The 17,192-nt window shown below is 37.4% G+C and overlaps 1 protein-coding gene across 1 annotated transcript in view; it reads left to right on the top strand.

Annotated features, from left to right (window-relative positions):
- The first annotated feature begins 495 nt into the window (after nucleotides 1-495).
- Nucleotides 496-17,192, top strand: part of chrna11 (cholinergic receptor, nicotinic, alpha 11) — a 28,748-nt gene continuing 12,051 nt past the window's right edge. The window contains exons 1-7 of the mRNA XM_088010335.1: nucleotides 496-562; nucleotides 4,318-4,457; nucleotides 5,423-5,467; nucleotides 7,142-7,251; nucleotides 7,341-7,420; nucleotides 10,913-11,080; nucleotides 11,169-11,363. Of these exons, the coding sequence (XP_087866461.1) occupies nucleotides 511-562; nucleotides 4,318-4,457; nucleotides 5,423-5,467; nucleotides 7,142-7,251; nucleotides 7,341-7,420; nucleotides 10,913-11,080; nucleotides 11,169-11,363 (790 nt within the window). The 5' untranslated portion in view covers nucleotides 496-510. The remainder of the gene's footprint in view (nucleotides 563-4,317; nucleotides 4,458-5,422; nucleotides 5,468-7,141; nucleotides 7,252-7,340; nucleotides 7,421-10,912; nucleotides 11,081-11,168; nucleotides 11,364-17,192) is intronic.

Below are 17,192 nucleotides of genomic sequence, written 5' to 3'. Positions count from 1 at the left end.
AACAAATCAAGATGGATAAATATTTAGAACTTATATTTTTAAATTTCTACTCATTATTTTTATCTGACGATAAACGATAAAAACGAATAAATCAAGCGTGAATTATTTAATATAGTTTCTATTCTCTGCACTGTTTACATGAATGGTCTCATCTTCTCCTTTTCCCAACAATCTTCACCATCATCTGCTCAACCAATTAAAACCTCTCCATTCTCACCCTCCTTCTCTATCTACAACCCTTTCACTCGCATCATTGACATTTTTCTTGCTTTTCCATTTTAGACCCACCTCCCCTGAGAGGCAGACAGAGCTCTCGGCTCCCATCTCCTCCTCCCCCTCTTCCTCCATCACCTCCTCCTCCTCCTCCAGCGAGCACATGCTCACGCTGCTCCCATCTGATGCCGACTGGATGCGGAGCTCCGCTCACATCTCCATCCTCTCTCCATCCCCTTCTCCTCTGACATCTAGAGCGTCTCCGTTTTCTTTTCCCTCCGGTTGCTCCTGACCAGGATGTGGCACTCTGTGGCTCTTCTCCTCTCTGGACTCTCCGCTTTGATCAACGGTGAGCTTGACTTCATCTCTCCTCCTCGTTCATTCAGGATTCTGGCTGCAGCAGTGGCATTTTATAGGAATACAGTCGGGAACGGGGTGCTATTTTCCTTTCTTTTTTTTCTTTTTTTTTTTGCTTCATCTGATATGAATTATAAGGAGAAAAAACATTTTAAGGGGAGAAAAGTGAGAGTATTGCTCACCTGTTTGCTTGTGTATTTACATCTAGGGGTTTCTTTTAGATTAATGTGTTATGGTTTGTCTGGAGACATATGTTCTGTGCTTGGATGGCTTTTTTTTTTAACCAGGCAGATTGACACCGCGGTGACACATGCAGCAGGCAAAACGATTCGAGTTGTCAGAATATTTCATTACTCCAACATTTTCATTCTGTCCAAATCTGCGCTCAGATCAAGGTAACCCCCCCCTGCAGAAGGAGCCCATCAGTTTAACGACACATACAGATCAGCATCTTGCATCTCGCCTCCCTGTTGCTGCAGCCGGGAAGCTGAGTAGGTTTCGGGCTGACGGCGGATGACAGAGCTGAGAGGCAGATCGGGTGAACTTTCCCCACAGGCGACGAGCGAGAGAGAGCGAGATAGTCAGGCTGTAGATCAAAAACCAGAACGACATGAAAGACAGGAGGACAGGAAGGCAAAAGTTTCAGACTGTGCTTCTGCAGAAAGAGAAACACTCTGAAGAATCCAGAGCTGCTGCTTCTTTCACTCGGAGGAGCTTTAAAGCAAGCTGCCTGATGTTTCTCTGACTCACATTGCCGTCCTTTGTCCTTTTTCACAGCACTATGGAGAAGTGCAATAATATTAATCACACTCTGTCTTGTTGTTATGAGGCTTTCTCCCGAGTTCAGTTGCTTCTTTTCTTCTTCTGTGCAGTCTGTGCTCGACTTTGGCAGAACTTTTTAAATATGTGCATGGGAATTAATAAAACGTGGATGGAATAGCAAGTGAATAATTAAAAAAAAAAAGCTACGTGAACACTGAGCAGTGTATGAAACTGAAGTCTTAAGGAAATAGCAGAAAAAAAGTCAGCAAAAACTTGAGATCTTTTTTGGTAATTATCGATTTGGTGTAGATTTTGTAGCCATTAAGACTTAAAAACAGGTTTTTCCTGTTAAACTCTGTTGTGTTGTTTGCTGAAAATGTGTCAATCTGATGGGTTGCTGGCAACTTTATCTATTTTCCTCCCTGCTAAAAAAGCAACCCCACAGCATGATGCTTCCACCACCTTGTTTTCCTTCCTTCCTTTATCTATCTATCTATCTATCTATCTATCTATCTATCTATCTATCTATCTATCTATCTATCTATCTATCTATCTATCTATCTATCTATCTATCTATCTATCTATCTATCTATCTATCTATCTATCTATCTATCTATCTATCTATCTATCTATCTATCTATCTGATATTTGTACGTTCAACTTTTCTTACACATTCTGAATTTCTTTTAAGAACCAGTTGAAAAGATATTTTAGAAATTCTGGGTCGTTTGAAGCAAAACTGAAGGAAAATATAGAGAGGATTTTTTTACATGACTGAAAAGAAATCAGAATTAATTTAGTCAAACCATAAAGCCTGTAAAATTGTTTCAAAACTCATAATCTTATTAGACTCCATCTTTAAATTTGGGCTTTTTAGTGTTTTTCCTTTAGCTTTGACTGAAAGTCTTAATTTTTCTAAAGTTTGACTCCATACTTTACCTCTCATTTGGCTCATTTTCTCTTTTTATGTAGCTGCTGCTTAGTTGTCACTTTGAAAGGAATATTTTTTTATCTCAGTCACTTTTTACTGGTTTTCTTTTCTGGCATCCATTTCAGGATCCAGTTTAAAATAAAATGCTGTTCCTTTGCTCCACCAACACGGCACCACCTTGTATTAATATACATGTCACCAGAATACTGAAGGTCTACAACTGATGCTATTAGACAGAGGCTAAAACAAACATTTGTTTTTGGTTACCATGGTATTTATTTGTTTTTATGTTGGACCCAGAATTTCTATGATTTCATATCAGTCCTAAAAATAATTTTGTTGACTCTTTTTGCAGATTCTTTGCATTTTTACTTTGTTCCTCATTATATGTAGATGCTTTTCTATCTTGTGCTGCATTTCGACGCCTGAGGTCGTCTTTACATAACAGGAAGAAATGCACTGAGTTGACTTTATGTGTAAAAATGGTGCTTTAAACTCAGCTAATTAAAAGGGTTATAATTTGAACAGCACATGTTGGGTAAAAAGTTTTATCTTGAACACATTTTTCCTGTGTACACTAAAAAATATCGGTAGAAATAAACCTCCAAAACAAACCTGTCCATGTCATAAGTGATCATTTCTAGAAATTGTCTGCAGCTCTGGTCTGAGTTTCTAAAGTTAAGTTTTTAATAGTGATTCTTCTAGTCAAAAGAACTGAGTGCAGTTAATTGGAGACTTAGCAAACCGCCACCCTCTGGGTGGATTTAAAAGAGTTCTGTTACAAATTCAGCTTGTACTTCACCCCAGGGGAGACTGATTCAAATTTACATAATTTCTGCTCCAATTCTGGGCAGAATTGTTACTTGGATTAATTTCCCTGTTTTCCTCCCAACAGCTTGATCACCACAATAGCTTTCTTTCTGACTGTGCAAGTTTCATCTTTCTCCAAGCCATCAGTCTGGGTTTTACCTTGGAGTGTTTATGTAACTTTACTGATCTAACGCGATCTGGTGACATTAGGAGAAATTTGGTGTTGACAGAGAACAACTAAAAGTAACAGCACAGAAGAATAAAGTCTTTCCTTAACTGATAAACTCTAAGCAGCACATTATTAATTTGGTGTATTATGGTTGTTTTTTCTCATATATAACAATGTCTCGTCCAAACTTTCTTTGTTTTTATAAGTTTTTTGTTGTCAGAGATCCCTCTAGAGAGTTACCTACTTTGAAAAGTCCAATTATGTTTGATGTATGGCTCATCATTTCCAGATTTTTGATTTTATGGCTCTGAGAAACATTTGTCCCACTAAAACCTGAGGAGCATCTCATAAAAACTACTCATGTGATTCTACTACTGCTTCATAATATTCAATATTTCAAAACGTCAGGATCTCTATAACCCTGAATGAGACAGAAAACTGTATGAAGGGTTTACTGAATGTGGAAAAAGCTTACTAGAAATTATGCAAAATAATCTTTACATATTTAATTACTCGTCTCATTTGCATTCGACCTCCATACCTTTGAAACCAACCTAATTACACACTAGTTTAAGCCACTTTTGCCCTGAAATAGTTTTAGTATTTTTAATTGGTTCACTGAGGATTGTCTGAGTGTCTTTTTTTTAATTCTCTCTTTAATTTCCCACGGGATTATATTAATCTGTTATAATTGTTGAATGTTTATTCTGAGTGAAGAGCAAGACCTTTACACCATGTCTCATTAGGAGACAACAAAAGTAAATACAAATGTTCATGAAAGTGACATAATAATGACCTAATTTTGCAATTACACAACTTGTTTCACCCCATTAACTTTTCATTTAAGTCACATTTCCCTAAATTTGATTTTATATGTAAAAATATTCATTTTCTCTTAATTAAATGTTCCGATATGACACTGATGGCTTTCGCCTGCAGCAGTTATGTAACCCCAAACCCATTTCACTGGTTAAGGATTTCCTTCAGGGCTGGAATAACCTTTGTGATTTCATCAGGCTTGATCACATGTGATCATTTTTGCCTGCTGTAAGTCTTGTTTTGTTGTTTTATTTAGTGTCTTTGCAGGGGCCTCACCAGAGGAACCTGCTGAAAAACCTCCTGAAGGACTACAACCGGATGGAGCGGCCAGTGGGGAATGACTCCCATCCTCTGACCGTCTTCTTCACCCTCAGTTTGATACAGATCATGGATGTGGTATGTGGATACGAACTGTCTATTTATGCTATCAATCTCTGAACTGTCAGGCCATATTAATCCAACATCATGTGCTTTTGATCTTAATCCCTCTCTGCTGTTGAAAGCAGTGTTTTATATCATTGGATCATCAGTAATTCACTCTTCGCTGACCTCAGGCCAGGTCCCAGCATCATTAAAAATGCAATTTGCCCTTTTAAAAAAGACATCTTTGGATTCGTCAAGCTCAGTTTACTGAGCTGGTTCTCCTCAGAGTCTCTAATTATTCGCGCAGAGATGCTCAGATCCACAGCCATCTTACTCTGGACACTAAAATGTTGGGCGGTCATATCTGTTACAGCTATGATTTGGTTTATTAAGTATTTCTGTAGCCAAGTCAACCTTAAAATCATCTTTAAATCATCTTCAATACTCCACAGGGTTCTGCTCTCTGCCCCATTTCATTTTTGCTGTTTTGCTTCCCGTTTATTACGTGAAATCTCTAATCACCGCTATGCAGATGACATTCAGCTTTCTGTGTTGTGAAAGTTTAAGTCTTACAGAACTCCTTAAAAAAACATAAAGTCCTGACTGTGTGATAAATTTCTGTATTTGAACAAGGAGGAAAGTTTGGCTGTTTTTTCAGCTAGCTTGATCACAGATTGTTGAACTGGCAGTTCAACTTTTACTTCCTTCTTGATTTTATATGACTTGATTTTCCAGGCATCTCTATCACACCCCGTAACTGATTAAAGAACAGAAAATAGTTATATACACAAACACAATTTGTTAACTAGGCTAACATATTTTCTTAATTCTTCATGATGTAGTTACAACCATCAGATAGATAAATCAGAAAGCCTGAAAATGCAGCCTTAACTTTTTTTTTTTTTTTTTTGCTATATTTTAAATTTATCTGGCTTCAAGATTACTTTTTAAATTTTGTTTTTAAAGAAACTACTAAAATATGTTCAAATCTGTTTCAGGATGAGAAGAACCAGGTGTTAACCTCCAACATGTGGCTTCAGATGGTAAGGACCAGGTGTTTGGCTTTCCTGGTGTTCTGTGGGTGTATGTTTTATGAACCACTTTATATAACCCGTAGCACCAAATTAAGGTCACAAGACTCTCTGTAACCCAGTATCTCTAAATTTAGAGCTAAGAAAAATGGGCCTCTCTTTAGAAATGCCAGTAGAGTTAAATGATTGCTTGTCCAAAAGAAAACAAAAGGCATCGTTTTAATTAAACTCAGCAAATGCATTCATAGTAAAAAGGTTTTACTCCTTCTTTCAAAGTTTGAACAAAAAAAAGGAATCTGGTATTTTATGGATTCTGAAATCATTAAAACACTCAAGTTTTACTAAGAAAAGCTGTCTGGAAGACAAGAAAACGCCTTCAAAAAACTGTTTTTCTGTCTGACTTTAAGTCTCACATGATTGTGGAGGGATTATTATCCACTATTCTTCATGGTGTTGCTTCAGTTCGTGTAGGTTTGCAAATATTGGTTTCTGCACAGTTCTCTTAAGGATCCACTAGCTTTTTCTGGCCCATTCCAACGCCGCTGCTCTTTTCTTGTTCAGCCATTTTGTTCTAGATTTGCCAAGCTAAGCTTCAGCTGTTTGACGAATAGAATTACATTTGAAAGAAAACTTTGTCACACACAGAACTTCATAGTCAACTCAATGTGCTTAAGTCTTCTGGCTGCAAAATAACTTTAAATCAACCCTCTACCATTCAGACAACTTCAGGGATTTTTGTTTTCAAATAAAAATACCAAGAACTTTAATATTTCATAAGCTTACTGTGGCCTGAATACTTAGAAATGTAACGTTTAGGGGGCATTGCACCAACTTGACCTTGTTGTGAATTTGCTGGGAGATTCCCTCCTGGGAAGATTTGAAACTTTCTTTTTATGTTTTCACCTTGTGAGAGGTTTTTCCTGAGAAATACTTGACATTATGATTTTTTTTAGGATCATTCCAGATTCTTAAAATTCAGCATTAAGTATACAATGTCAAAGTTTATCGACTTCTTCAGAGCTGATGGAACAACAGATAGAGTAGAATGTGGTGCAGATAAAGTTAAATTAACACCAATTCTGACAAGGACCAAATAGATTTGTGTACAGTGTGAAATTTAACTCTTTAAATGTTGATTTAATGCAGCAAAATTTGTTGTGAGGATATTGGAAAAATGCACTGTTGACAGCAAAAAATTGCAATCATCAGAGGTGATCACACCTTCTAGTGATCAGTTTATCACGTTTATTAAATTAGAAGGTTTTTTTATTTTATTTTATATCCTGATAAAGACCATATTATTTTATAACATTAATAACTTTAATTAATAAAGAGTGTACATTGTTTTTTTATCATGACTGTAAGAGTCTCCTGGTGAAAATTAACTTCAGCAATTAATATATTTGAACTAAAACATGCTATTTAACCATAAGTGATGCAGAGATGTTTCCTATTTGTTGAGTTTGTATGCTCTGAAGACTTTATGTGCCAGTCTTTGCAAATATTTGAAGTGACTCTGCTATTGCATGCTGTCAACTTTTTAAAAGTGCCTACAACACTTAATTTCCTGGTGGGGGAGAGTACTTTGGCATTAATCTATTTCTGTTCATCTGGAACTGAAGATAAAGTGTCTTTCCTGTAAATCTGCTGGGCCACATCATCTTATCTGTCTGTGTTGGTCTAAAGAGTTGGTACGACCACTACCTGCAGTGGAACCAGAGCGACCACCCTGGCGTGAAAAACCTTCGCTTCACCACAGATCAGATCTGGACTCCAGATATTCTGCTCTACAACAGGTAACACACCTGAACACAGTAAACACCTCCGACACAGTGATGCACACCAGTAGGTGGTGACACTTGTCTCCCCTGTCCTCCTCCCTCAGTGCAGATGATGACTTCGACTCCACCTTTAAGACCAACATTCTGGTAAACTCCAGCGGCTTTGCAAAGTATCTCCCTCCAGGTTGGATTATCGTTCTGCATTCATTTTTCTTAATTACAAAAGCTACAACGCAAAAACAAAAGCCAAAACAGAAAGGTTTTAGCTATGCTAAGGCCGAAATTATGTTAAAATGTAATTTATGCTAAAGCGGAAGTTATGCTGCCGAATTTGTGCTAAACCGGAAGTTATACTGAAGCCGTTTTTTGCTAAAATATAATTTTTGCTAAAGTGGAAGTTGTGCCGAAAATAAAGTTATGCTAAAACGTGATTTATGCTATAACAAGATTTGTGCCAAAGCCGAATTTGTGCTAAAAGTGAGTTTTTTGCTAAAACAGAATTTATGCTGAAACGGAAGCTATGATAAGCATGCTAGCATAACTTCCGTTTTAGCATAGCTTCTGTTGTGGCTTTTGCTGTTGTGACTTTTGCTGTGTTGTTTTATTGCGGTTTTTGCATTTTGTTGACTCTTGTGGCCCACTGTATGTTACTATAACCTTTTTTTTTTAAAGGCTGTATTATTTTTCCTTCTACTTCACAATTATACACTGCTTTGCGGTGGTCTGTCATGAATAAATACATTGATGTTCGTGGTAAAAACGTGAGAAAATGTGGAAAAGGTGAAGTCCTATAAATACTTTTCCAATTTTCTGTTCTATATATAACTAAAATTGTTTAAGTCCCCCTTTTTCATTATGCCTGTCTGATACCTCATTTCCCGGAGGTGCAGCAGCTCATTCTGCACTCTCTGCATGCCCTCTTGTTTATACATTTGACATGAATATTTCATTGATAGAAAAACAACATTTGTGAGTATAAACTGCCTACAGCGCTCACTTCCTTCTCCTCATTTCTAAACCTTACGACAGACACTCCTGTGACGATGACGACTCCCTCAGGGTTTCATGGGTTTTTGCTTTGTATTTTCTCAGGCCCTCCCAGATTAAAAGAGCCTTAGAGTGAATCCCATTGTGCAGCTGGGAGTTAGAGCTTCAATTACCCACTACAGTAAAAGTCATGGACAGCATTCAGCTCATGGACCAGATTTATTGAATCATTGCTGCAGAGCCTATGTATGTCTGCTCTTTGCTGAGGTTTAGTTCAGATTCAGTCAAGGGGGTGTTTAAAGAAAAAACTCAGGTGTGGAAAAGTAAGTGGAGAGGTTTTTGATGGCCTGACCAATGATATAAATTTGCTTGGAGCTGCTACTGAGGGTCTTATCGACAGTAAATAAAATGCTACAGGTATGCCAAATCTAGTTAAATAGCTTATAAATGTGGATAAAACTTATAAAAATAAATTAATCTTTTATTGCAGTAGCATTATCTCATATTACATTAGAGGGAATTTGTTCAGTGGAGCAAAACAAACCATGTTGCTTTAGTGAAATCACCAGTGGAAAATTACTATCATATGTTTTTTTTATTTAGTTTTTTAAGTTATTTTGAGTTTCTATGACTTTGTTTTCTTTATCTTATAAAAAACGTGACACAAGGTCTGCTTCTTGTAGCCACTGGCTATCAGGCTGGACGAGGGCTCATATTTATCTTGCTCCCACGCGCTGTGAGGTGGATGTTAAGAGATAAAAAAAAGAAATCTTCAAAGCTCACTATTTGAGCACTACTTCAAAGCATGAAGTCTGTCTTAGGTATTAGTCTTTTTTAGATGCTATCTACATCCAGAGCTTTTCTATCCTTCCACCTTGTAAATGTGTGGAGTTTGCTGAAAAGTACCAAGACTTTAAGTAGAAATAGTCATTTCCTATAAGTTAGAGATTTTTTCCCCCTAATGACTAGATTTATTCATTATATTTTTCTAAATATTTTAAGGTTTTTGCCACATACCAGGCTGCCAGTAATGAGGTTGGTGCGTTCCTAAAACAAAATATAAGCAGATAATCAGATTTTCCCTGCACGCCAGCTTGTGACTGCTTTGCTCTGATTAATGACATTTCAGACAACAGGTGCAGCAAGTTTCAGCTCTTATCTCCACTGTGTCGCATTTACAATAAGGCAATCTTATTTCAAGGCCATGTAATGCCTCCAATGCAAGTGATTTCTGCTGTATTTTTAGAGCCGCCTTTTCTCCGTGACAGTGACAAAAGAAAATCCCAGGAGCCTTGAGAAATTTTTGAGAGAGGTTGAACAAAAAACAGAGCTGAAGGAGAAGCAGAAAACTGAAGAGACCAGTTGCTTTTATGTCTTGTATAGGCTTTGTTTTAGGTTCATATGGCTAATATGTGATTGCGTCCTGATAAAACAAGTGTAAGATTGAAGCTTTTATTGCATAAGATGGATAATTTACTGATCAATGTAATCAGAAAATAATTACACTGGATGTTTAGTTGTGTACAATGATCCTTGTTGCTAAAAGCTTCATTCTTTGGAATCTGCACCAAACAGATTCACTTATAGAGTTTAATCCATTACATCTATTTAAAGTTACTGTAAATAACCATGACATGTTATAAAAAACATTTCCCAAGTTTGTAGAAGTCGTTTTAATCAGATCTAACACCAACAAGGTCATTAAAAACAAAGAATTATATGAACAAATTCAACATTTGTGTTCTGAACATTGAGTGGTTTTCTTGTGATTTCACAAAGCAATTAAAAAAAAATGTTAAAAGTTTTTCTGTTTTTACAGAATGGCAGCTTGCATGATGGAAATACAACAATACCTACCACTACTACGTCTTCTAATACTTGCAGGGAAATTGAATAGTAACAATTTCTTATCTTTTTTTTTTCCTTCTGGTTCCCAATAATGTGGTTACTAAAAACAATTTCACCCCCATGAAGCAAGTGCAAGAACTCATTTTTCCAGAGCAAAAAGTGCATGAAAATAATTTCATACTATAAATGAGAGATTAACCTCTGCATGCTCTCAAACTGGAAGTCAGCCTGCTAACTTCTTCTGAGAGCTTATTTGCATGTCGACAGGCTCACAATGAACTTCTCTGTGAGCTGCAAGGCTTCCATGACATTTTGTTTGTGTGTGTGTGTGTGTGTGTGTGTGTGCGCGCGCGTGTGTGTGTGTGTGTGTGCGTGTGTGAGAATGTCTTAACGGGCCTGATTAATTTTGTCCTTTAAGTACATTAAGAGCTTCAGTCTGCCAGAAAACCGCTGTGTGGATCATTGTGATTCCCAGGGATAACACCCTGGGCAGAGCGCCGTGCTGATGCATACGTGTGAGGACATTTATTTTGCATGATAAAAGGGGGCAATCTCATTAGGGCAGGGACTGTAATCTAATTTTTTCAGCGGTGCTGTGAATGTTTGCATTCTGTTGATGCTCAGCTAACAGCTGTGTGCCGGCAGAGCGGAGAAGAGAGAATCTGACAAGCAGAGAAAAGACACAGACGTGCCTTTGATGGGAGGCAGTTTGCTATCTAGTCAGCATTCTTTTCTTCAGGCTTCTTCCTAAGTTTCAAGCTGTAAACTCTTTGGACTCCTACTGTTGGCCGGGCTGCAGAGCTCGTCTGAACCTCAAACGCGTCTTCGCCTGTCTCTGCAGGAATCTTTATGAGCACGTGCAACGTGGACGTCCGCTGGTTCCCATTCGACATCCAGAAATGCGAGTTAAAGTTTGGCTCCTGGACATACGACGGCTGGCTGCTGGACCTCCAGATGACCGATGCTGACATCTCAGGATACATGCCCAACGGAGAGTGGGACTTAATTGGTAAGAAGAGAAAAAAAAAAAACATCCGAAAAAAGACCCCTTTACTCCTGAATAATCGGAGTAAGTTTCTCTGATTGAATTCGTTTAGGAGTTCCTGGAACCAGAAATGAGGTTTTCTACGACTGCTGCAAGGAGCCGTACCCAGACGTGACGTTCGTGATCACGATCCGCAGGCGGACGCTCTACTACGCCCTGAACCTGCTCATCCCGTGCGTGCTGCTTTCCTCCATGACCCTGCTGATCTTCGTGCTGCCGGCCGACTCTGGAGAGAAGATTTCACTGGGTGAGTGGCTCAGAGCGGGCGGACGGTGAAGCTGCTTGGTTTTACTCTGACTGCGAAACGTTCACTTCAGGAAGGTGCAAACAGAGGCGACACATCAAAGTCTAACACAAAGTAACAAAAAAAAAAAAGCACATTGTAGCATCACGGCTGAATGTAGCACAATTATGTCTGAGTTCAGACATTTGATTCACTTCATGTACATGGTTTTAAATAAATTATTTAATAATAACCCATCATTCCTGCAATTAGAGTTTAATGAGGTACAAACCAGGTCTTTACCCATTTGGATAAAAGGGGCCTTGACGTTGCAGCAATCCTTTTATTTTCACTTTTTAATAATTTATCTTGACAAAGGTTTAAGTGAGAGGTTAATTCATCAGGCTTTTACTAGCCAGTACCAATTACTGATTTTCTTCTTGTTTTGAGGGGGAAAAAATGAAGAAACTCGCTTGTTTAAACCTTATTGTAGCTCAAAAATCAAACATTTTGGTTAAAAGAACTAAAGCAGCTTGATAGACAATTTTATTTACAGAAGGATTGTAGAGTAACCTTTTCTTTAAATGAATGCCATACCAGCAGGTTTTGATTTTAACTGATTAAGACAGCTTTGTCATAACTATCTTTGCATTTCAGTGCCACGGCTAGAATTTAGCACAATTATATTTGTGTTCAGACGTTTGATTCACTTCATGTACATGTTTTTAAATAAATTATTTAATAATAACCCATTATTCCCGGACAGCTCCACCGGGAGGAATGAAGCTGCTAAGAGAATCATTAAGAGAATTAGAAGATCGTTAGATTTGAGTAATAGCTTTAAGACGGGTTACGTTGGCTTCCCATGAAGAGAAACCCGTTTATATTCCTGCAAAAAGCCTGTTTTTGTTAAAGCCAGAGTTGTCTTGTAAAATGTTTGGCTATTTTGGAGTTTTAGATGTCAAGTTGACCAAGACATGTTAGAATATTTTATGTAATTTTTGTTTATTCCTATTACGCCGTTTTTAAAGTTATCAGAAAATTAATCCAGTGACGAGTCAGAACGACCAGCAGGCGTGAAAACATGTTTTTTTTTTCCCCCAGACATCTTGAGCCATATCTAGTTAAAGACAGCTGTGCGAGTTGTTTATAATAAGCACAACACAAGCAAAAGTTTTGATTTTATCTGACGTGCCGAGACTCGTTCTGATTAGATTGCCGCATCCTGTCAGCCTTGTCTCTTTGCGCAAGTTGATTATTAAATTAACATCTTCAAAACAAAACAGAAAACCTTGGCCACAAAAAATAAAAAGATTTTTTAAAAATGAGTGAGATCAAAAACTATCTGTTATTAATGTGAAGTGTTTGCAGCAGAATACCTGCATCATTTATTCCACAAAAGCAGCTGGATGTTTTTGTGAATAAAATCTCGAGGTCATCAAAAATAATCAGCACCGCAAAAGATAAAGAGAAGAAGTTTTGGTGAAACTAATTTTTTATGACTCAATTCTGCAGCAGGAAAAGTATCTCCAGATCTCTGACTTGGATAAAGTTTTAGTGTTTGTGAATGCAACCTTTTTCCCTCGGGTCATGACGTCAGAAATCTTCTGATTTACCCAGCGTTTATTTCATGAGTTTGTGAAGAATCCAGATAGTTATATAGTTGTTGTTTTTCCACTTGGAGCTGCTGTGCTGCTGTCAAAGATGTTTATTTCAGGGAACTACTTTAGAAAATTGTTCAGTTCTCTTTCTTTTTTTGTTGTTGCTGTTTTTATGACTCCACCATTTTATGTTGACAAATTTGCAAATCCAAAACCGACTCCTGGTATAGGAAGCAGCTGTTATGCTTATGTTTCCGAATTAATTCTCTGTTTTATGTATTTTTATTAGGGTTTTCTCCCCCCCATCTGTATTTAGCAAAGCCCAATTTCTGGATAAGTTTTTATTTAGAATGAAGGGCACTTAAAACATAAAACTGCGTCTACAAATTCTGAAGTTTAGAGTGGAAAAATGCATTAAGAGAGAAAGATAATACTTTATTTGAAGGGCTGTGGATAAGACTGAGATGATGCTACCATAAGTGGTTATGACTGTTGTCATAAAGTGTCATTTGGTAATGTTAATACCAAGTTTACAGTTTAAATGGACTTTTAATGAAAGTTTTAGTGTAACTTTGCATTAAAAGTGTCATTATTCACCAAATAACAGTCATAAACATTCATAAAGAGTTAATTTTTTTTTTTTTTTGCTTTAATGAGAAAAGAAACATTTTATTGCCTAAAATGCAATAAAAGAGAATTTATTTTGTGAATGTTTTGTGGTTTGTTGGAAAGGATGCAGCTAAAAGTTACTTCTAAGAAAAAAGCTCCGCCTTTTCTTTTTCACTTAACGTCAGTACAGTGTAGGGCTGATCTCTTGACTCGTTTCTCAATTCATCGACTAATAAGTTGCTTGCAGACAGTGCTTAATAGGAGATTTTTTTTTACAAATTTTTAAACCAGGTTAAAACTTTGCCACGAGTTCTAGGAAGTTTTTTTTTATTTAATGGAAATATTCTTTGCACAGTTTTGACTTAATATCTACTCTAAGGGTGCTGTCCTTTCAGAAAATGGCATATTTTTGAGTCTGTATACTAAAGTTAACGATTAATCAATTACTAAATTAGTTGACAATTATTTCAGTAGTCGATTAATCCAATAAATTGTTGTAGAAAATATTAAGGCAGGCTGTGAAATTTAAATAATGCTCAGTTATTAACTGGAGCCCAAAGTAAGCCAGGTAGCTGTCCTCACATCATTATACCAGCAGCAGGTGGTATAATGTTCTCATGTTGCTTTCACCAACTTCTCACCCTACTTTCTGAATGTCTCAGCTGACATTTTTATTTTTATTTCTTTATTTGGATTCCCATTAGCCATCGCCATGACAATGCCTGCACTTCCTCAGGTCCGCACATTTAATATAGCACTAGCAACATAGCATATTGACTCATAAATGTACAATTATGACTCTTAATTAACCAAGGCTCTTTTAAAATCTCTAGTATTGGTTACATTTACGTCTAAGTCGAAGGAAGGGCGTTCCATGTTTTCATTTGTCCAGGATTCTTGGACGTTAAGACTCATGAGACTTAGCACCACTTTTCCAGCCCAGTGTTGGAGAAACGATGTGAACTGTAGCCTCCTTGTCTCAGCAGACAGGAGGGACACGCTGTGTTGTCCTCTGCTGCTACAGCCTGTCTGCTTCAAGGTTCGATCTGTGTCCCTTCAGCGAATCGTCTTCAACATGTCAATCTGCAGAAATGCATTCTTGCTGCCACGTTGTTGACTTTTATTCACTATTTATGGCAATAAGCACTGAACAACCTATATTTCTTAACTAGTATTTCTTGTAATTCTAAGTTAGCGAGAGCTGCTCTTAGTGTTTTACAACTTAGCTTATAATGTTCTGCACACACATCAAAACTGTTGTTATTTTCATTTCATTTAAGATTATTGATACAATTGATAGGAATGGGTGGATATTTTCTATATTTAATGGTGCAGACGAGGATTTTTGTTTCTGCTAAAGCAGCTCCAGTCGATTTGTTTTCTTCCCTTATTATGCTTCTAAATTGGTGGTTATATTTGAAAAAATATTAATTTTACCTAATACAGATTAATTTACATTTTTGTGACTTTCAAAAACTGTATTGGGAATAAATTGGCTTCTAAATGTTCAAACACTTATCTTTTTACTGACTCTTTAAAGTGAACAGTTCCTGAAGATTCAGTTCCCTTCAAAGAGTCGTAAGTCCCTTGGTTAAAACTTCTACGCAGTATTTTGTTGCTCCAATTGTATCTCATACTTTGATGTTTTAATCAGTGCTGGTCCAGAAATACAAAATGTCGAGCCAAGACAGACAAAAGAGGAAACTGAAGCAGCTCCAGAACAATCTGTTTCATCCAAGAGGAACGTCCTATAAACAGATCAAATCTCTGACTTCTCTACCTTCAGACTGAACTTCTGAAAATAGGCCGTCTTTTAAAGTGAAACATTGTGAAATATCGCAGCGCGAAGGCACAGGAGGAGATTATCATGAGGCACAAAGGAGGCAAACTGGGAGGGGGAGAAGATGAGAGAGTAGAGGGATTACCGGATAACTACAAACAGAGCAGCGGCGGCGGGTGTGGGAAGAAGGCAAAAAAAAAAACAAAGAGTCGAGAGAAGAATTAGAAAAAGGTGATGGAGGACAGACGAAGGAAGAAATGAAGGACTGCCGAGACTGATTGTAATAGGATGAAAAGAAAAGAAGTGGTGCAAAATTAAATTTTAATTTCACTATCACCCTCTTTTAGGATCTGACAGTCAAGCCGCCTGAGCATTAAAGACTCCAGACTATTATCTTGATTTTAAAGAGCAGAAATAATGACGTGTGAGAAAGCTCCAGCTTTTTAAGAAAGCACATATCAAACACCCTGAGTTCTCAGCCGCTCCTTTGTGGTTCTCTCAGTACTAATTGGCTCATTTTGGGTTTCACTGAACTTACCTAAAAGCTACTAGAACGTCCCTCTTACACCTCAGAAAATCTGCGAGCAGCAGCCTTGTTTTCACCCGTGGCTCTCCGTCGTCTCGCTCTGTAATCTAAATGGATGATAATATATTTTTAAAAGTGCTGTTTGCCTCCAGTCTGAGTGGGAGGAAACTGGGAGGGAAGCCACGGCAGCTTTGTCAAAACATTTCCTCAACCTCAATACACGATGGATTATACAGCATTTCTCCAAAGGAGGGAGAAGAAAAGCCTCACACATGCGGCCAATTAACCTATTGATGTAATTAAGGCTAGTGAATTGATTCTGGGGGAAGGCGCAGGCACTGGCTTCAAGGAAAATGCAGGACGGTCACTTCCATTTATTCTGTTACATTTACTTTAGTAACTTTTTAAAATATACTTTTGGGAGTATTTCTACTTTTACTTGAGTAATTTTATTATGAAGAATTGCTGCTCTTACCTGAGTAAAATTTCTGGATTTTCTACCCACTAAATGATAAACAAACATGTTTTGACCAAAGATTTACCATAAACAGAGACACAAACCTGCAGTTTTTGTTAAAGTTTAATAAGTTTTAAAGAAACTGATTTGGGGAAAAAAATGTTTTTGATCTGATTGTGTTACTACAGGGGTGTCAAACTCAATTTCACCAGGGCCACTTCAGCATATTGGCCCCCCTCAACGGGCCACACTGACGGTACAAATCAGGAGTGCATCCCTGCTAAAACACCCCAGACAAAAGGTTGACTTCCCTCATTCAGTTCTGTAGAGGCTTATAATGAGTCAATGGTCCAGGTGTGTTAGAGAAGGAATCCATCTAAAGCTGCAGATGGTAGCTCTGGAAAACTAGACTTGGGCACCATTAGCATAAATGTATAAAATACAATGTTAAAAATAAATTAAACACCACCTCATATTGTTAAATAACTGATTTTATGTATTGAAGTTTAAAATATTACATTTGAGTTTCCATGGATGTAAAATTACTGCTCAGTTTAAAAATTACAATATTTAAATCAGTGTTTAAAGGTGAGCAAGCAAATAATAAAAACAAGTCACATGGGCAGACATGATAGACTTTACACAAAGATTTAGTTGCAGAGGCAACTGAAATCAATTAATTAAAAACATTCTTTCTGAATACAAACCTTTGGTTGAAATGTAGTTTGTAGTCAATTCGTGCTCAAAACCTATTTTAAGTCAATCATCCACCTATAAAATGCTGGGGGGCCACATGTGGCCCGCGGGCCTTGAGTTTGACACATGTGCATTACACCATAGACCTGCCAATTGGTAAATGAACCATCACAAAAGAGGAAGG

This window comes from Poecilia mexicana, unplaced genomic scaffold, assembly GCF_051168715.1.
Source record: "Poecilia mexicana isolate PSO_F unplaced genomic scaffold, ASM5116871v1 scaffold_11, whole genome shotgun sequence".
Taxonomy (NCBI): Eukaryota; Metazoa; Chordata; class Actinopteri; order Cyprinodontiformes; family Poeciliidae; genus Poecilia; species Poecilia mexicana.
This window is presented reverse-complemented; position numbering and strand designations above follow the sequence as displayed.